General features: G+C 44.6%; 1 protein-coding gene across 1 annotated transcript in view; it reads left to right on the top strand.

The window, feature by feature from the left end:
- The window catches only part of LOC115099917 (deleted in malignant brain tumors 1 protein-like), a 555,639-nt gene that overhangs the window by 390,906 nt on the left and 146,668 nt on the right, over positions 1-18,065 (top strand). Inside the window, exon 9 of the mRNA XM_029617926.1 lies at positions 15,492-15,806. Coding sequence (XP_029473786.1) covers positions 15,492-15,806 — 315 coding nt within the window. The remainder of the gene's footprint in view (positions 1-15,491; positions 15,807-18,065) is intronic.

The raw sequence follows: 18,065 nt of genomic DNA, 5'->3' as shown, positions 1-18,065 counted from the left end.
CTCCGTCAAGACCGCAGTACAGCCAGGAGAATTCCTCACGGCATTAGACTTGTCGGAAGCCTACCTGCATATCCCGATCCATCCGGATCATCAGCGCTACCTACGCTTCAAGGTTCTAGGACGCCACTTTCAATTCCGAGCTCTACCCTTCGGGTTGGCCACGTCACCGCGGACCTTCACCAAGGTGGTCGTCGTGGTAGCAGCGGCACTCAGACGGGAAGGAATTCTGGTCCTTCCCTACCTAGACGATTGGCTGATCCGGGCGAAATCACGAGAGGAGAGTCATCGGACAACCGACAGAGTGATCGCCCTTCTGGAAAGCTTGGGCTGGGTAATCAACCTCAGCAAGAGTTGCCTACAGCCTTCCCAGTCACTGGAATACCTGGGAGTACAGTTCGACACACAGGCAGACACAGTCAGTTTCCCTACCAAGAGAAGGTTGAAACTTCAGACGCGTATCCAGTACTTGATGGGAGCCAGTCGGCCCATAGCTTGGGATTATCTGCAGGTTCTCGGTCTCATGGCATCCACCATGGAAGTGGTACCTTGGGCAAGGGCCCATATGAGACCTCTACAACACTCCCTGCTCTCTCGCTGGAGCCCTTGTCTACGGAACTATTCCACGTACCTACCTCTGCTTGCCAGAGTCAGGACACAGTTACGGTGGTGGCTGCAGTCCGACCACATGAGCAAGGGGTCGAGGATGTCCTCCCCCACGTGGACCCTGCTCACCACAGATGCCAGCCTGAGCAGCCGGGGAGCACACTGTGAAGGACCCACCGCACAAGGGCGGTGGCGCGGAGAAGAGTCAGTGTGGAACATCAACCGTCTAGAGGCTCGGGCAGTCCGATTGGCATGCCTTCGATTTGCTCACAAACTGAAGAACAGAGCAGTCAGAGTGATGTCCGACAATGCCACCACGGTGGCATACATCAACTGTCAGGGCGGAACCAGAAGCCGATAAGTATCTCTGGAGATCGCCCCACTGATGGTTTGGGCAGAGGCGAATCTTCAGGACATCTCCGCCGTCCACATTGCCGGGAAGGACAACACCACGGCAGACTTCCTCAGCAGAGAATGTCTAAATCCGGGAGAGTGGCAGCTGTCACCCACAGCCTTCCAGATGATTGTGGATCACTGGGGGATTCCGGACATGGATTTACGGGCGGACAAGTCCAATGCTCAAGTACCCAGATACTTCAGCCGCAAGCGCGACCCGTTCTCCCACGGAATCGATGCCCTGGTTCAGCCGTGGCCTCCAGGGACTCTGCTATATGCCTTTCCTCCGTGGCCTCTGCTGGGCGCCATCATCCACAAGATTCAGAAACACCGGGGCCTAGTTCTTCTAGTGGCACCAGACTGGCCAAGAAGACCCTGGTACGCAGACATGAGAAGACTTCTGGCAGGGGAGTCTCTTCCCCTGCATCCTCTCCGGGACCTTCTACGTCAAGGTCCCATCCTCCACGAGGATCCAGTTCAATTCTCTCTTACGGTCTGGCCATTGAGAGGGCTAGACTGAAGAAAAGAGGTTACTCAGAGCCCGTGATAGATACACTCCTCCGAGCTCGCAAGTTTTCCACATCCCTCACCTACGTAAGGATCTGGAGAGTATTTGAAGCATGGTGCGACACTCACGGCACCAATCCACATGTGACCTTGATCCCTATTGTGTTGGATTTCCTGCAAGATGGACTTCAGAAGGGTCTCTCCCTCAGCTCCATCAAGGTTCAGGTGGCTGCGCTGACTTGCTATGGCCCCAGGAGGGATGGCAAGACCATCGCCAAGCACCCAGATGTTTCTCGCTTCCTGCAAGGAGTCAAGCATATTCGTCCGCCACTGAAGTGGCCAGTGCCCTTATGGAACCTCAACCTTGTTTTGGATTTCCTCGCGGGATCCACCTTCAGACCCCTTTGGGGCCTGTCTCTCCGTTCTCTAACCTTGAAGATGGTGTTCTTGCTGGCTGTATGTTCAGCACGCCGCATCTCAGAGCTACAAGCACTGTCCTGCTGTTTGGTTGCTCTGCCATAACGTAAAAAAAAAAAAAAACCAAACAAAAAAAAACCCCACAGAAAAGCAGTCCAGCTTTTAATCTGTAAAATCTCTCTCTTTTTGGAGTTAGCTGGCATAAATAATCTGGTCAAATTTTTATATTGGGGCATAAAGTCTGTTTTAAAGCAATTGATCAAAGGACAGATACACTTCCAGAAGTGACCTCATCTAACTGGATTGGGTGTGTCTCAGACCTTGGGGGAGGTAAAGTTAGTGAGAAGGAGAGCCATTGTGGTCAGTGAAGAGGCTGGAAGGTTTTTCTCCTTGTGCTACTGGAATTTGCATTGTGATTTTGCATTTTGGATAAGTACTCTGCTTATTACTTTCAAGTTTTGTGGAAAGCTTCTGTGAATAATTCCTGCCTGTGTTTCATTTCTTGTTAGTAAGATATATTCTTGAAGTTAATTTGCTGTTTGGTTGCTCTGCCATAACGTAAAAAAAAAAAAACCAAACAAAAAAAAACCCCACAGAAAAGCAGTCCAGCTTTTAATCTGTAAAATCTCTCTCTTTTTGGAGTTAGCTGGCATAAATAATCTGGTCAAATTTTTATATTGGGGCATAAAGTCTGTTTTAAAGCAATTGATCAAAGGACAGATACACTTCCAGAAGTGACCTCATCTAACTGGATTGGGTGTGTCTCAGACCTTGGGGGAGGTAAAGTTAGTGAGAAGGAGAGCCATTGTGGTCAGTGAAGAGGCTGGAAGGTTTTTCTCCTTGTGCTACTGGAATTTGCATTGTGATTTTGCATTTTGGATAAGTACTCTGCTTATTACTTTCAAGTTTTGTGGAAAGCTTCTGTGAATAATTCCTGCCTGTGTTTCATTTCTTGTTAGTAAGATATATTCTTGAAGTTAATTTGCTGTTTGGTTGCTCTGCCATAACGTAAAAAACAAAAAACCAAACAAAAAAAAACCCCACAGAAAAGCAGTCCAGCTTTTAATCTGTAAAATCTCTCTCTTTTTGGAGTTAGCTGGCATAAATAATCTGGTCAAATTTTTATATTGGGGCATAAAGTCTGTTTTAAAGCAATTGATCAAAGGACAGATACACTTCCAGAAGTGACCTCATCTAACTGGATTGGGTGTGTCTCAGACCTTGGGGGAGGTAAAGTTAGTGAGAAGGAGAGCCATTGTGGTCAGTGAAGAGGCTGGAGTATATATTTGGTCTGGTTCTTTGCTAATTCGTTTGCTTTAAGATTCAGCATACCTGCATTTCTCTTATTGTAGAGCTATCTTTATAATCTGTTTAACATTGGCACATAAGTACTGAGAGATCATTTAATAGAGGACTATTATTGCTCCAGGAAGTGCCCTGCTTTACCCAGCTTGTCCCAGATTAAACTGTTTGACTCCCTCTCACCCTACCCCTCTACCCACCCACCCCTGGGGCTTGTTTTCTAATAAAGACTGCCTAACTTAACATTAGCAGCAAGATAAATTAGTACATTGATAGGTCAAGGAAATACAAATCAAATATTACCAAAATGAGGACTATCCAATGTAACTGCTGTGGAGCCTGTATTCTCAGGGAAAGCATCTGGAAACTTAGAGCTTGCCCAATTTGTGCACAACTCTCTACATTGAAAAAGGAGCTGACTGAGGTTAAAGCTCAATTAGCTTCAATTACAAGTATTACACCCACATTGCATTACTCAGAAATTAATTCCCCAATATCACAGAAAAACCAAGAGTCAAGAAAAGGAGATTCATTAGGCTCAGGTAGGCCCCACAGTCACCCATTCTTGACAGATGGGCAGCCAACAGGTACACCCCCCCACTCAAACAGGTCATTAAGAAATTCTTTAAAATCCAGGATTACAGTGGGCTCTGGTAGAATTAGACCTGTGATAAGGAGACACACAATGTACCAGATGCAAAAAGAACAAAAAGCCTTCTCTATATTAAAAACTAATGAAGTTCTTGAGAAAAACATTGACGTGTTACCAGAAATGAGAAAAAAAACACAATGCATGCAGAATTTCAAGTTCCATAACCAAAAGAAAAATCTAATTCAGATGGATAACTCTGTCAACAGTGGCACAACCGCAAAAGGAATGAGTGAAGTGAATAACAAATCTCAACCAAAGTCTCATAAGGAGTCCAGGAAAAGCAATAACCTTAAAGAGAGTACCTGGAAGGCTATGACCACAAATGCTCATAGTTTGGGAAATAAAATCCCAGATCTACAGGCCCTAATGACAGAGGCAGAATTGGACATTGTTGCTATCACAGAGACATGGTTCACAGAATCTCATGAATGGGATACAACAATACCAGGCTATAACTTGTTAAGGAAGGACAGAGAGGATAGAAAAGGGGGAGGTGTGGCTCTTTATGTCAGAAACAACATCCAAGCATCTGAGCTGCAAGGAAGTTGGGGCAAGGAAGAAGCACTATGGGTTGACCTAAAAAAAGATGACGGACCATCCATTTATATTGGAGTGGTTTACAGGCCTCCAAACCAAAAGGAAGAGCTGGACAGAGATCTGGTTGAAGACATCCATAAGATAGGTAAGAAGGGAGAAGTGGTGATCGTGGGTGACTTTAATATGCCAGATGTAGACTGGAAAATCCCATCTGCAGAATCTAAAAATAGCAGAGCGATAGTGGATGCCATGCAAGTATCTTTGTTCAAACAAATGGTGTTGGAACCCACGAGAGAAGGAGCTATACTAGACTTAGTGCTCACTAATGGAGATAATGTCTCCGATGTCCAGGTGGGCACCCACCTCAGCACCAGTGATCATCAAACGATATGGTTTAATATCACTAAAAGAATAGGGAAAAGAACCACAAAGACCCGAGTTTTACAGTTCAAAAACACAGACTTTGAGGAAATGGGGAAGTACCTGGAGGAAGAACTAAAAGGATGGGAGAATGAAAGAGATGTGGATCAGCAGTGGACCAAACTAAAAGGAGCAATCACCAAGGCAACTGCTCTATATGTTAGAAATGTAAAGAAAAGCAAAAGAAAATTGAAACCTATCTGGTTCTCAAAGGAGGTGGCTGACAAAATTAAAGCTAAAAGAACAGCATACAAGAAATATAAAAGTTCCCAAAGGGAGGAACACAAAAAAGAATATTTGTATCAACTGAGGGAGACAAAGAAATTAATCAAGTTGGCAAAAAGTCAAGCGGAAGAGAGGATTGCCAAGGAGATAAAAAATGGTGACAAAACATTTTTCAGATACATCAGCGAAAAGAGAAAGGTCCAAAGTGGTATAGTGAAATTGAAAGGTGGTAATGATCAATGTATGGAGAGAGATGAAGAAATGGCAGAAATATTAAACGAATACTTCAGCTCTGTGTTCACTAAAGAAGACCCTGGAGAAGGACCATCTTTACACAACAAGAAACTGGAGGGAAGAGGAATAGATGAAAATCCTTTTACAGAAGAGAATGTATGGGAACAGCTAAAGAACCTGAAAGTGGACAAAGCCATGGGGCCTGATGGGATTCATCCAAGGATACTGAGGGAGCTCAGAGATGTTCTGGCGGGTCCGCTGTGTGACCTGTTCAATAGATCCCTAGAAACAGGAGTGGTACCAAGAGATTGGAGAAGAGCGGTGGTGGTCCCGCTTCACAAGAGTGGGAACAGGGAGGAGGCTGGCAACTACAGACCGGTCAGCCTCACTTCGGTGGTGGGAAAAGTAATGGAGTCACTGTTGAAAGAGAGAATAGTGAACTATCTACAGTCAGGAGAATTAATGGACCAGAGGCAACATGGATTCACCAGGGGAAGATCCTGTCAGACAAATCTGATTGACTTTTTTGACTGGGTAACCAAGGAATTGGATCAAGGAAGAGCGCTCGATGTCATCTACTTGGATTTCAGCAAAGCTTTTGATACGGTTCCGCACAGGAGACTGGTGAATAAAACGAGAAGCTTGGGAGTGAGTGCCGAGGTGGTGACCTGGATTGCAAATTGGTTGACGGACAGAAGACAATGTGTGATGGTAAATGGAACTCTCTCTGAAGAGAGAGCGGTTTTAAGCGGTGTACCACAAGGATCGGTTTTGGGACCGGTCCTGTTCAATATCTTTGTGAGCGACATTGCGGACGGGATAGAAGGTAAGGTTTGTCTTTTTGCGGATGACACTAAAATCTGCAACAGAGTGGACACGCCGGAAGGAGTGGAGAGAATGAGACGGGATCTAAGGAAACTGGAAGAGTGGTCAAAGATATGGCAGCTGAGATTCAATGCCAAGAAGTGCAAAGTCATGCATATGGGGAGTGGAAATCCGAATGAACTGTATTCGATGGGGGGGGGAAAGGCTGATGTGCACGGAGCAGGAGAGGGACCTTGGGGTGATGGTGTCTAATGATCTGAAGTCGGCGAAACAATGCGACAAGGCGATAGCTAAAGCCAGAAGAATGCTGGGCTGCATAGAGAGAGGAATATCGAGTAAGAAAAGGGAAGTGATTATTCCCTTGTACAAGTCCTTGGTGAGGCCTCACCTGGAGTACTGTGTTCAGTTCTGGAGACCGTACCTTCAAAAAGACAAAGACAAGATGGAGGCGGTACAGAGAAGGGCGACCAGGAAGGTGGAGGATCTTCATCGGATGACGTATGAGGAGAGATTGAAGAATCTAAATATGTACACCCTGGAGGAAAGGAGGAGCAGAGGTGATATGATACAGACTTTCAGATACTTGAAAGGTGTTAATGATCAAAAGACAACGACAAACCTTTTCCGAAGGAAAAAAATCAGCAGAACCAGGGGTCACGATTTGAAGCTCCAGGGAGGAAGATTCAGAACCAATGTCAGGAAGTATTTCTTCACGGAGAGGGTGGTGGATGCCTGGAATGCCCTTCCGGAGGATGTGGTGAAGACCAGAACTGTGAAGGACTTCAAAGGGGCATGGGATAAACACTGTGGATCCATAAAGTCAAGAGGCTGCCAATGAAGAGTGGGTGACTCGCCAGAATGACGGCTACTGCCTGGAGTCAATACCCTTATTAAATAAACATACACAGGCTTACTGTGACTCCAAAATCGCTCTAAGCTTCAACAGCAAGAGGAAATGTGGAAAAAAGGATTCACACTCACAAAGAGGGGAGTAGCTGGCTTGTTACGGCGGTTACTACCCCAAATCAAATAAGCCTGATACTTCACTTTCAATGCATATACAGCATAGTTCTCTGATTCAACGGCAGGGGAGAAGAAAAACTGATACTTCACACATCCAGAAAAGAGGGTTCGCACTCGCAAAGCAGGGAGTAGCTGGCTTGTTACGGCGGTTACTACCCCAAACCAAATGTGCCTGATACTTCACTTTCGATGCATATCCAGCATAGCTCTCTGCTTCAACGGCATGGGAGAAGAAAATCAACCAATAAGGGCTGTATAACAGTCTGGGTAAAACAAATAAACATGGGTGCAGATTGCTTATTGCGGCGGCTTCTACCCCTAACTAATCAAGCTAGATATTTCACTTGGATGCAGCTCCATCACTGCTCTCTACATTAAAGGTGGGGGTGGAAGGGAAATAGAACCAAGAGCTAAGAGAAACAGATAAGTATGAGAGAGAAAATTTGCGGGGCAGACTAGATGGGCCATTTGGTCTCCTTCTGCCGTCATTTCTATGTTTCTATGTTTCTATGTTTCTATATGTTTCTATGCCGGGATCCATTTCTCAGAATCACTCCGGAGACTATCCATCTTCGCACAGTTCCCTCCTTTCTACCGAAAGTGGTTTCACAGTTTCATCTTAACCAAACCATATCCTTGCCTACCTCGGCGGGTTTGAAGAAATCTGAAGAAGGGCGTTTATTGCGCCATCTCGACATTGGCAGATTGCTGCCCAGATATCTGGAAGTAACACAAGAACTATACACAATGATAATTCCACTTGGCTCAGTGAACCCTTCCGTCTCACACAATCCGCCCGCCCCACCAGAACAAACCATAAATTTACCCTACAAGTCCCACCCCTTAAAAGGGCCCGACTAACATCAACCAGGTACCGCACCCTATCAATTGCAGGCCCAACCCAATGGAATGCACTGCCATCAAACCTACGCCAGGAATCATGCCCAAATAAATTCTGCAAAATGCTAAAAACCTGGCTTTTCCACCAAGCCTTCCCGGATTAGCAATCTCCCCCCTGCCTGCCCCCCCCCTAAATAATTACCCTCCCCCCTGTAAATTAGCCACCCTTCTATTCCTCCCCACCCCTCTCCTTAAAATTCAATTCCCCTGATTTTCACCCAGTCTTTCCCGGAATAGCAACCTTTCCTCTCCTTTGCCCCCCTCGTAAACAGTTGCCTCCTCCTTCCCCCCCCTGTAAATAGTCACCCATTTTATACCTCCCCGCACCCTAGCCCTTTGTAATTAACTCCTCTTACCCCGCCCCTCCTTGTTAACTATTTTTAACTATTGCCTCGGGCTCCCTGTTAGAGCCCTCTCTACTCTTGTTTTTGCTGGTTCATCCACCCCCACTTCCCCGTTCTATGTATTTTCTACCTGCTATTACAATGTAAACCGACATGATGTGTATTTTAATGTCGGTATAGAAAATCTGTTAAATAAAATAAATAAATAAAACTACGAAAGACAGACCATCTGTTCGTCCTGCACAGCGGGAAGAAGCAAGGTGAAGCGGCCTCGCGGCCCACCATCGCCCGCTGGATTAAAGAAGTTATCAGAGCAGCTTACGTGGAGGCGGGGAAGTCTCCGCCTCTACAAGTCAAGGCTCATTCTACCAGAGCACAAGCGGCATCCTGGGCGGAATCCAGGATGCTGTCGCCTGCAGAAATATGTAAAGCGGCGACATGGTCCTCCCTCCATACCTTCTCCAGATTCTACCGTCTGGATGTCCAGGCCAGGGAGGACTCAGCATTTGCGTGGGCGGTCCTACATGGTCCTCAGGCAGCCTCCCGCCCAGGCTGGGAGTAAAGCTTTTGTACATCCCATTCGTTCTGAGTCCATCTGGCTACACGCCAGGAAATGTTGAGATTACTTACCTGATAATCTCCTTTTCCTTAGTGTAGACAGATGGACTCAGCATCCCGCCCAGCTGCCTGTGTACATGGGTTTCACCGATTCAAGGTAAGCCATGTCATTTGTTTACATAAGAGCATACACTCTACCAGGTGTCAACGCCTTCCGGTTGGGAATGCTGGCGGTCTCCAGCTACTATCAATCGGTCAGGGAATCCTGTTTTCACTTTTCACTGAGCGTCAGTACACACATCCATAACAGCTTTTGCAAGGAAGATTACTAAGTTGCTACGCTTCCTGTCGGGGTATATATACCCCGTGCTGACGTCAGATCCGTCTCCAACTGCTAGCACGCGGATACTATACCCATTCGTTCTGAGTCCATCTGTCTACACTAAGGAAAAGGAGATTATCAGGTAAGTAATCTCAACATTAATGGACTTCTCTTCCAAGAACTTATCCAAGCCTTTTTTGAACCCAGCTACATTAACTGCACTAACCACATCCTCTGGCAACAAATTCCAGAGCTTTATTGTGCGTTGAGTGAAAAAGAATTTTCTCCCATTAGTCTTAAATGTGCTACTTGCTAACTTCATGGAATGCCCCCTAGTCCTTCTATTATTCGAAAGTGTAAATAACCAAGTCACATCTACTCGTTCAAGACCTCTCATGATCTTAAAGACCTCTATTATATCCCCCCTCAGCTGTCTCTTCTCCAAGCTGAAAAGCCCTAACCTCTTCAGCCTTTCCTCATAGGGGAGCTGTTCCATCCCCTTTATCATTTTGGTTGCCCTTCTCTGTACCTTCTCCATTGCAACTATATCGTTTTTGAGATACGGCGACCAGAATTGTACACAGTATTCAAGGTGTGGTCTCACCATGGAGCGATATAGAGGCATTATGACATTTTCCATTTTATTAACCATTCCCTTCCTAATAATTCCTAACATTCTATTTGCTTTTTTGACTGCTGCAGCACACTGAGCCGACGATTTCAATGTATTATCTACTATGACGCCTAGATCTCTTTCTTGGGTGGTAGCTCCTAATATGGAACCTAATATCGTGTAACTACAGCAAGGGTTATTTTTCCCTATATGCAACACCTTGCACTTGGATGATAAGATGGAATCGGTAAAAAATGGACTTTATTGCCTCAGGGGCTTCTTGAACCATTTAAATTGGCTCTGTATAGTTTCAATATCTTTCACATCGAGGTTGAAGGAACATGAGTCAGCATACCGAAAAACAGCGTTTGTTTGAGTGGTGAGTGACTGGATGCCGTTCGACTAAAGGTCATTCATGAACTGTTCCTTGAACACGTTGAGACTCGGTATGCTGACTCATGTTCCTTCAACCTCGATGTGAAAGATATTGAAACTATACAGAGCCAATTTAAATGGTTCAAGAAGCCCCTGAGGCAGCTCGGTTGAGCGAAACTCGGCCAGAGTCGGGCAAGTTTCAATAAAGTCCATTTTTTACCGATTCCATCTTATCATCCTTTTGCTGTCCGCCACATTGGATCGGTTACCGGTTTGTTTTCTTGGACCACACCTTGCACTTGTCCACATTAAATTTCATCTGCCATTTGGATGCCCAATCTTCCAGTCTAGCAAGGTCCTCCTGTAATGTATCACAGTCTGCTTGTGATTTAACTACTCTGAACAATTTTGTATCATCCGCAAATTTGATAACATCACTCGTCGTATTCCTTTCCAGATCATTGATATATATATTGAAAAGCACCGGTCCAAGTACAGTTCCCTGAGGCACTCCACTGTTTACCCTTTTCCACTGAGAAAATTGACCATTTAGTCCTACTCTCTGTTTCCTGTCTTTTAACCAGTTTGTAATCCACGAAAGGACATCGCCTCCTATCCCATGACTTTTTAGTTTTCGTAGAAGCCTTTCATAAGGGTCTTTGTCAAACGCCTTCTGAAAATCCAAATACACTACATCTACCGGTTCACCTTTATCCACATGTTTATTAACCCCTTCAAAAAAATGAAGCAGGTTTGTTAGGCAAGACTTCCCTTAGGTAAATCCATGTTGACTGTGTTCCATTAAATCATGTCTTTCTATATGCTCTACAATTTTGATCTTGAGAATATTTTCCACTATTTTTCCCGGCACTGAAGTTAGGCTCACTGGTCTATAGTTACCCGGATCACCCCTGGAGCCTTTTTTAAATATTGGGGTTACATTGGCCACCCTCCAGTCTTCAGGTACAATGGATGATTTTAATGATAGGTTACAAATTTTAACTAGTTCCTTTAGTACCCTAGGATGCATACCATCCAGTCCAGGTGACTTGCTACTCTTTAGTTTGTCAATCTGGCCTACTACATCTTCCAGGTTGACAGTGTAACACCTCAGAAAAATGATCCCAGATTACTGAAACCTCATTCTCAGGGTTTGTTGGAATGTCACTAGTTGGAAAAGAGGAACACAGGCTTGAGACCTTTGAAACCAAAAAACATAGCAAAAGATTCACATAACATCTTGGTCACATTGTTTGAGGGGTAAACAAGAGAAATAGCAGTGATGCCAATCAATTGTTTCATTGTCTGAAACAACTGTCACATATTATTTCCAGATGACAGGATTTTATTATTATAGTAAGTTAATTTAGCCAAAAATATGGCATCTCTCTAAGAAACAAGATGATGTTTGTATAGGCTCAGATTCTCAGGTGAAAAAGTCTTACGCCAACATAGTTCTGCTCTGTTTACCATGTGCTTATAAACAACTGAGTAGGAAAACCACAGGGAAAAACTTTTTCTCTTAAAATTTTCAAAGTTTCAATGGCCCCAATTCATCCACAACTGTACGAATAGAATCATGCCATCTATCAACTAGCGTTTCCAAACAATTAGGAGATAGATCTGATAGCAATGTGATTAGTTTTTCTTGAAAAAGTGCAGGATCAACATGAGAGCATTTATAAAAAGTTGTATAGTTACAATGTCAACTTCTATAGACCTAATAACTCCTAAGGCCACATTAATCAAAAAATGATCCAACTAGGGAACTTTGGAGACATAAGGTTGGAATTGTTCAATGAAAAAACAGATTAATTGGTAAACATTAAGGGGCAGATTTTCAAAGGATTACGAGCGTAATTTACATGCATAACCCCGAGAAAGTGCCCCTGCGAGCGCCGAGCCTATTTTGCATAGGCTCGGCGGCGTGCACATGTCTCGGGGCTTTGAAAAAGGGGCGGGAGGGGGTGGGGCCGTGGGTGGGGTGCCGGTCTGGGGTTGGTACTGAGGCCTCCGGCACAGCGGCCATGCCGGGGGATGGCACGCCGGCAGCTGGACAGCGCACACAAGTTACGCCTGTCAGAGGCAGGCGTAAATCCTGAAATAAAGGTAGGAGGGGAGATTTAGGTAGGGCTGGGGGGTGGGTTAGATAGGTGAAGGGAGGGGAAGGTGGGTGGGAGCGGCCTCGGAGGGAAAGGTGAAAGCCATCACCGCTCCCCTAGGGCTCTGCGTGCACAAGTGTGCACCCCCTTGCGCATGCCGACCCCAGATTTTATAACATGCGTGCGGCTGCGTGCGCATGTTATAAAATCAGGTGTACATTTGTTCGCGCCGGATAGCCACAAATGTACCCCGCGCGCGCAGATTATAAAATCTGCCTCTAAATCTAATATATGTCCAGTCTTGTGAGTTGGGTAGTTAATGATCTGCTAAAAGCCACACACTTTCATAGTACCAAACAGCAGTTCACTCTCAATTGAAAGAGGACAGATATCCACATGGACATTAAAAACTCCCACTATGATAGTCTCAAAATTGAGCTTTTGAACAAAAAAAAAAATTCAAAGAAAGGAGAAATATTATGTGACGAATTCAGGAGGACAATAAACTAAAAATAAATTAAACTTACTAAGATAAGAAGCTAGTGAGCTAAAGAAGCTCATATGGAGAAGAAACTAGTGCAGAGTGCTTACTTAATGATAAAGAGCATTTGTAAATACTACAATATATTGAGCAATACTGAGCACGATAGAGCAATATAGCTGTAACCTGGAGGGCAACCTTGTAACAGTTGTGTAGTCAGACCAGGCCCCTGTAATACAAAAACATTCAGGTTTTTATTGTGTAAGCAAATTGTAAATTACAATTGACTTCTTTGAAAGAGACTGTACATTTACCAATAGAATTGTTAGTGCAATTGACAAAACAATCATTGAAATGGTTTTACTGGTATTGGTATCAAAGTTGAACAACAGCGATAAATATTCTTGCGATGAGGAGAGTCGAGCTATCCATAGCGTCGGAGGCCAACAATAGTGTTAACAGGGCAGGTGGGCATCATCAAGTCACAGGGGCAAGCAGAAGAGGAAAAAATCCCTGAATGTGCGCAGAAAAGAGCAAGTTCCTTAACTTCCTTTGTACATGCTTCTTCGTGCTTGTACCCGCTCCACAAGGATAATGTGAATTAGAAATTGACCATTTTATTGAGAGATTCAGGTGATATTGAGATAAACCAGGATACTAGCAAGAACTTATACCAGCTACAAATCTTGATTCTTATTATTTTTTTCAGAGTATTATTTTTTTTCAGAGTACCTCTTGCATCAGGGCCTTCCTTTTAAATGCTCCGCCCCTGGATGACATTACAGTGGGAGCGGAATCAGCACAAGGAAGTATAGTGTGGTCCAACAGGTCTGCGGGTGACACAGTCTAGTTCCCAAGTAGCCAGCAAGACGGAATATGGGCTATGGCAACACCAAGTAGAAGAGAGGCAGGTGGAAATTCCCTCTAGTGTCATAGTCGGCCTTTTAAACACTGTGCCCTGGATGACATCACAATAGGGGAGGAACCAGCACTAGGAAGTACAGGGTGGTTCAGCAGGTCCGCGGGTTTCACAGTCCAGTTCCCAGCCAGCAAGAAAGACTATGGTCTACGGCAACATCAAGTAGCAGAGAGGCAGGTGGAAATTCCCTCTGGTGTTGCGGCCTTCCTTTAAAATGCTGCGTCCCTTGGATGAAGTCACAGCAGAAGTGGAATCAGCACGGGAAAGTACAGGGTGGTCAAGCAGATCCACAGGTGACATAGTCCAGCTCCCAAATAGCAAGCAAGATGGAATATGGGCTACGACAACAACAAGAAGCATAGAGGCAGGTGGAATTAGACTCTCCATACCCTCCTGAGCTACAAACAAGTTCACTATCCTCTGAGTCTGATGATTCCTCTCATGATACATTCCTCACATGATACATTTTATATATCCCAACCCTTGGTTGGGATATATAAAATGATGGAATGGGTTTCCTAATTCTTTAAGGATTATCCCATCCAAATTTGTTTGGTAGGTTCTTCAAATGTTAGTTAAATTGTACTTTATTATAGATTATCCGTTCATTATATTCGATATGTTCCATGTAAACCGCCTCTCCGGCGATAGTTATCTCTGTTAAATGTGAACTGGAGTGATATGTATTGTATACAGGAACTTCCGGTATATAAAAACCAAAAATAAATAAAATAAATAAATGGTCATGCAGATGGTAAAGTGAACCTGTATAGTGACATTCTGGCTAGATTTTAGCCAGATATGTCATTAGTGTTGACTTACTCTTCTAGAGCAGGAAGCGTAAACTGTGGGTAGATCGTCGAGAATGGGTGAGTTTAGCTCTCACTCTCGGCAAGGGTGTGGCTTTGGTATTGGCGGAGAGGGGGGGGGGGTTAGATGGGGTCTGGGAGGGTGAGAAGGGTTGTGGCCGCCAGTTGAGAATACGGGTGGGTAGGAGGGTTCCAGGATGAAGCCAGATTGCAAGTTGTGGTTCAGAACAGGGAAAGAGTGGTGGGGCAGGGGCCCAACCTTCAGACTGCTACACTGATTTAGGAGGGGATTGGGGGACGGAGGTCCATTGCCCGACAGGGCCATCTATTAAAATAGCTTGGGGAAGAGAGACACTCAGGTCAAAGGCCCTTTTTGTTGTATTTTTTTTTTAATATCACTATTTAGCCGGATATATTTTGAAGATATCTAGTTAAATTGTAAGGCTGGATAACTTTAGACTTAACTAGCCATATTCAAAAGCTGGCCGGTTAGATTTAAAGTTATCTGGTATATTCAGTGGGATATTTATTCCACTGAATATCTGGGACAGGTTATCCATCTAACTTCAGCCTGATAATTTGTCCACTAAACAGTTTACAGAATATAGGCCTGCATATGTTTCAGCTACGATTAATCAGTGAACCAAGTTCTTGGCTCCTCCATCTCTTCAGTGACTTTCAGATTAATCAATTCAGCTCTTTTATTAAGCTCATCTTTCATTTTTTCTTGGATTTCTCTTGTAGAATGCACTACAGAATAGTATGGTTATGTTAACTGTTTTATTTTAAAATAATTGATGAGATAATGTGAATTAGAAAGTGGCCATTTTATTGAGAGATTCAGGTGATATTGAGATAAACCAGGATACTACCGGTAGCAAGAACTTATACCAGCTACAAATCTTGATTTCTTATTATTTTTTTCAGATCATCTTAAATGGGAACTGAAGGATAGCCACAATCAATGCTCAGGGAGACTAGAGGTGTTTCATGATGGCCAATGGGGCACAGTGTGTGCTCGGGGCTGGGATTTACGCGATGCTAATGTGTTATGCAGAGAACTGGACTGTGGATATCCTGAGTTTATGGAATGGTATGGTTTGCAAAGCCACGGAAATGGGCCTATTTGGCTGCATGAGGTGAGCTGCAATGGTACAGAGTCTCACCTAAATGAATGCAAAGCAAAGCCTTTTGGCACCAATGACTGTAACCATGGAGAAGATGTCAATGTCATCTGCTCAGGTAATTCCATTATGAAAATGTTAAGTCATATAATTAATGTTCTGTTATCCGATTAGCTAAGTGATATAATTGACTATGAGAGGTCTACATATTATTCTGAATGACTGAGTTCGAAGACTTTAGGACATTGAGCCATATTGGTTATGATGTCACATATATCACAGACAAATGCGCCATTCTAATAGTTGGGAAATGTAGTCCATAGTGAGGAAAGGAAAGGGTGAATAGGAGAAAAAGGTAGAGAATGTATAGGGATTTACCCAAGATCATAGAGACTCAATGCCCCTTACCCCATTCCATTACCTTGCTGGTAGGAGAGAGATGCTTCAAACTGGCACAGGCTTTGCTTAGTGCTCCAGAGAGCTCATGATATTCTCATAGGACCTGCCAGCACAACATAGTTCACATTACACCTGGAGTTGCATGCTAGATGCACTATGCTCTTCCTGCCAGTGGAGAGGGCAGAGGAAATGGGAGAGAGTCACACTAGCAGGGAGAAGGGTCATAGACTGGGGATTATGCAGTAGTGAGGAATGATAGAGATGCCACATGCTGACCAAACTTTCTTTTCTCATGGGTAGCTCGCTTCTCCTGCAACAGAATAGGAGATGGATTCTACTGGGTGAAACTCACACAAAATGGAGACTTGTCAGGTCTCTGATAGGGCCTGGTCCCTGGGGCAGAACCCTCCTAAATATCAGATGCCTTCTACATTTTTTAAAGCCCTTTTGTTAAGGCTGTCCAAGGTGTTACAGAGCAGTGGAAAGCAAAGCAAATAATTTTCTATGTGAGTCAAATCAAGCCAAGCCAAAAGACCAAAACACAAACCAAGATGATTTAATGAGCTGGAAGAAGAGTGTCCCCTGAAAGTATTAACCACACTTAGGTTCAGAGTTTTATTCACAGATGTATATCTATTCTAATTATTTTTGGGTCATGCCTTTATATGGATGAAATGCATACACAGTGAATGATTACATAATCATAAGAAATAATACATGTTAGCAATTAATACATAATCATAAAAATACATAATCTTATTTCATTGCATGTGTGTGTTGTGTAGTAGGTAGGTGTTGCACCCGTCGCTGCTCGATGTCTCCACTCCGCCCTACTCACCTCTTTGGCAACTCCCTCTTGCTCAAGTGGAAGGTTGGCCGCGGCAGCGTCTCTCTGCCGTCTTCCTCTGGCGTCCCCGGAGCAGCTCGATGCTGCGATCCGCCATGATTCGTAAGGGCATGCGCGCGGTGCAGCCCGGACTGATGTACCAGCAGTGGCGCGAACCTCAGGAGCGTCCCCCTGAGATAACGTCATCAGTGCCAGATATATAAGGTCTTAGAAATCGCTAACTGATTGAGTTAGCAAGGGTTGCTCTATCTAAGCTGCTCTGCCTCCTCGGACTTACCAGGGGTACCCGCTCCTCGGAGGCCTTGCTCTCGCTTTGTTTTTCAGGTCACAGTCAGGAACTGGCACTCGCTCCTCGAGGACCCATGTTCCCGGACTGGTTGCTGAATACTCTTTCTGCCTGGAAGTCATCGCTGCCTTCTACACCAGTGAGTTATCTTCTCTCTCTCAGAGCTTTCCTTGGAACCAGGTAATCGTTTCTGGAGGGCCTAACCTATTCCAACACTTGGACTACTTCTAGAGACTATTGCGTGAGTGTTACCATCAAGGCTCTGTTCCTGAACTCTGCATACCCTGCTTACTCACTATATTCAGTTTCTCTACAGCTCAGTTATCTAGGATCGCTGTTCCAGTACCTGAGGGACTACAGCCCTGCAGGGCACTTCCAGCTCACTACTGCCACCTCTGATGGTTCAATATACTGTTTAATAAAAGAACTAGTGTGTGTCTGTCTCCATACTCTGAGCCTGACCAGTGGTTCCTCTTGGGATCTTTCCCTGGGGACGTGATCATCTGCCACGGCCCAAGGATCCACCCACAACTACCTCAAACACCAACAGATTGCTAACTCCATGGATCCAGCACAACTGAGTGCTTTGCAAGCCATACTGGGCCTGGCCCAGCGCATTTTAGAGCAGCAAGACGCCTTGGAGAAACTTACTTCAGTGTTTCATCAGCTACATAAACAGAAGATTCAAGGCACAGCTTCCAACCAAGAAGGTCAGTTACAGGAGGTAACTTTAAAAACTGTTGTACCATTAGCGGCTCCTATCCGCTTTTCCGGTGAAATTCAGAAGGCCCGGGGCTTCCTAAACCAGTGCTGCATGCACTTTGCCTTACAGCCATCTTTATTTC

The sequence above is a fragment of the Rhinatrema bivittatum genome, chromosome 10 (genome assembly GCF_901001135.1).
Source record: "Rhinatrema bivittatum chromosome 10, aRhiBiv1.1, whole genome shotgun sequence".
NCBI classification, from domain to species: domain Eukaryota; kingdom Metazoa; phylum Chordata; class Amphibia; order Gymnophiona; family Rhinatrematidae; genus Rhinatrema; species Rhinatrema bivittatum.
This window is presented reverse-complemented; position numbering and strand designations above follow the sequence as displayed.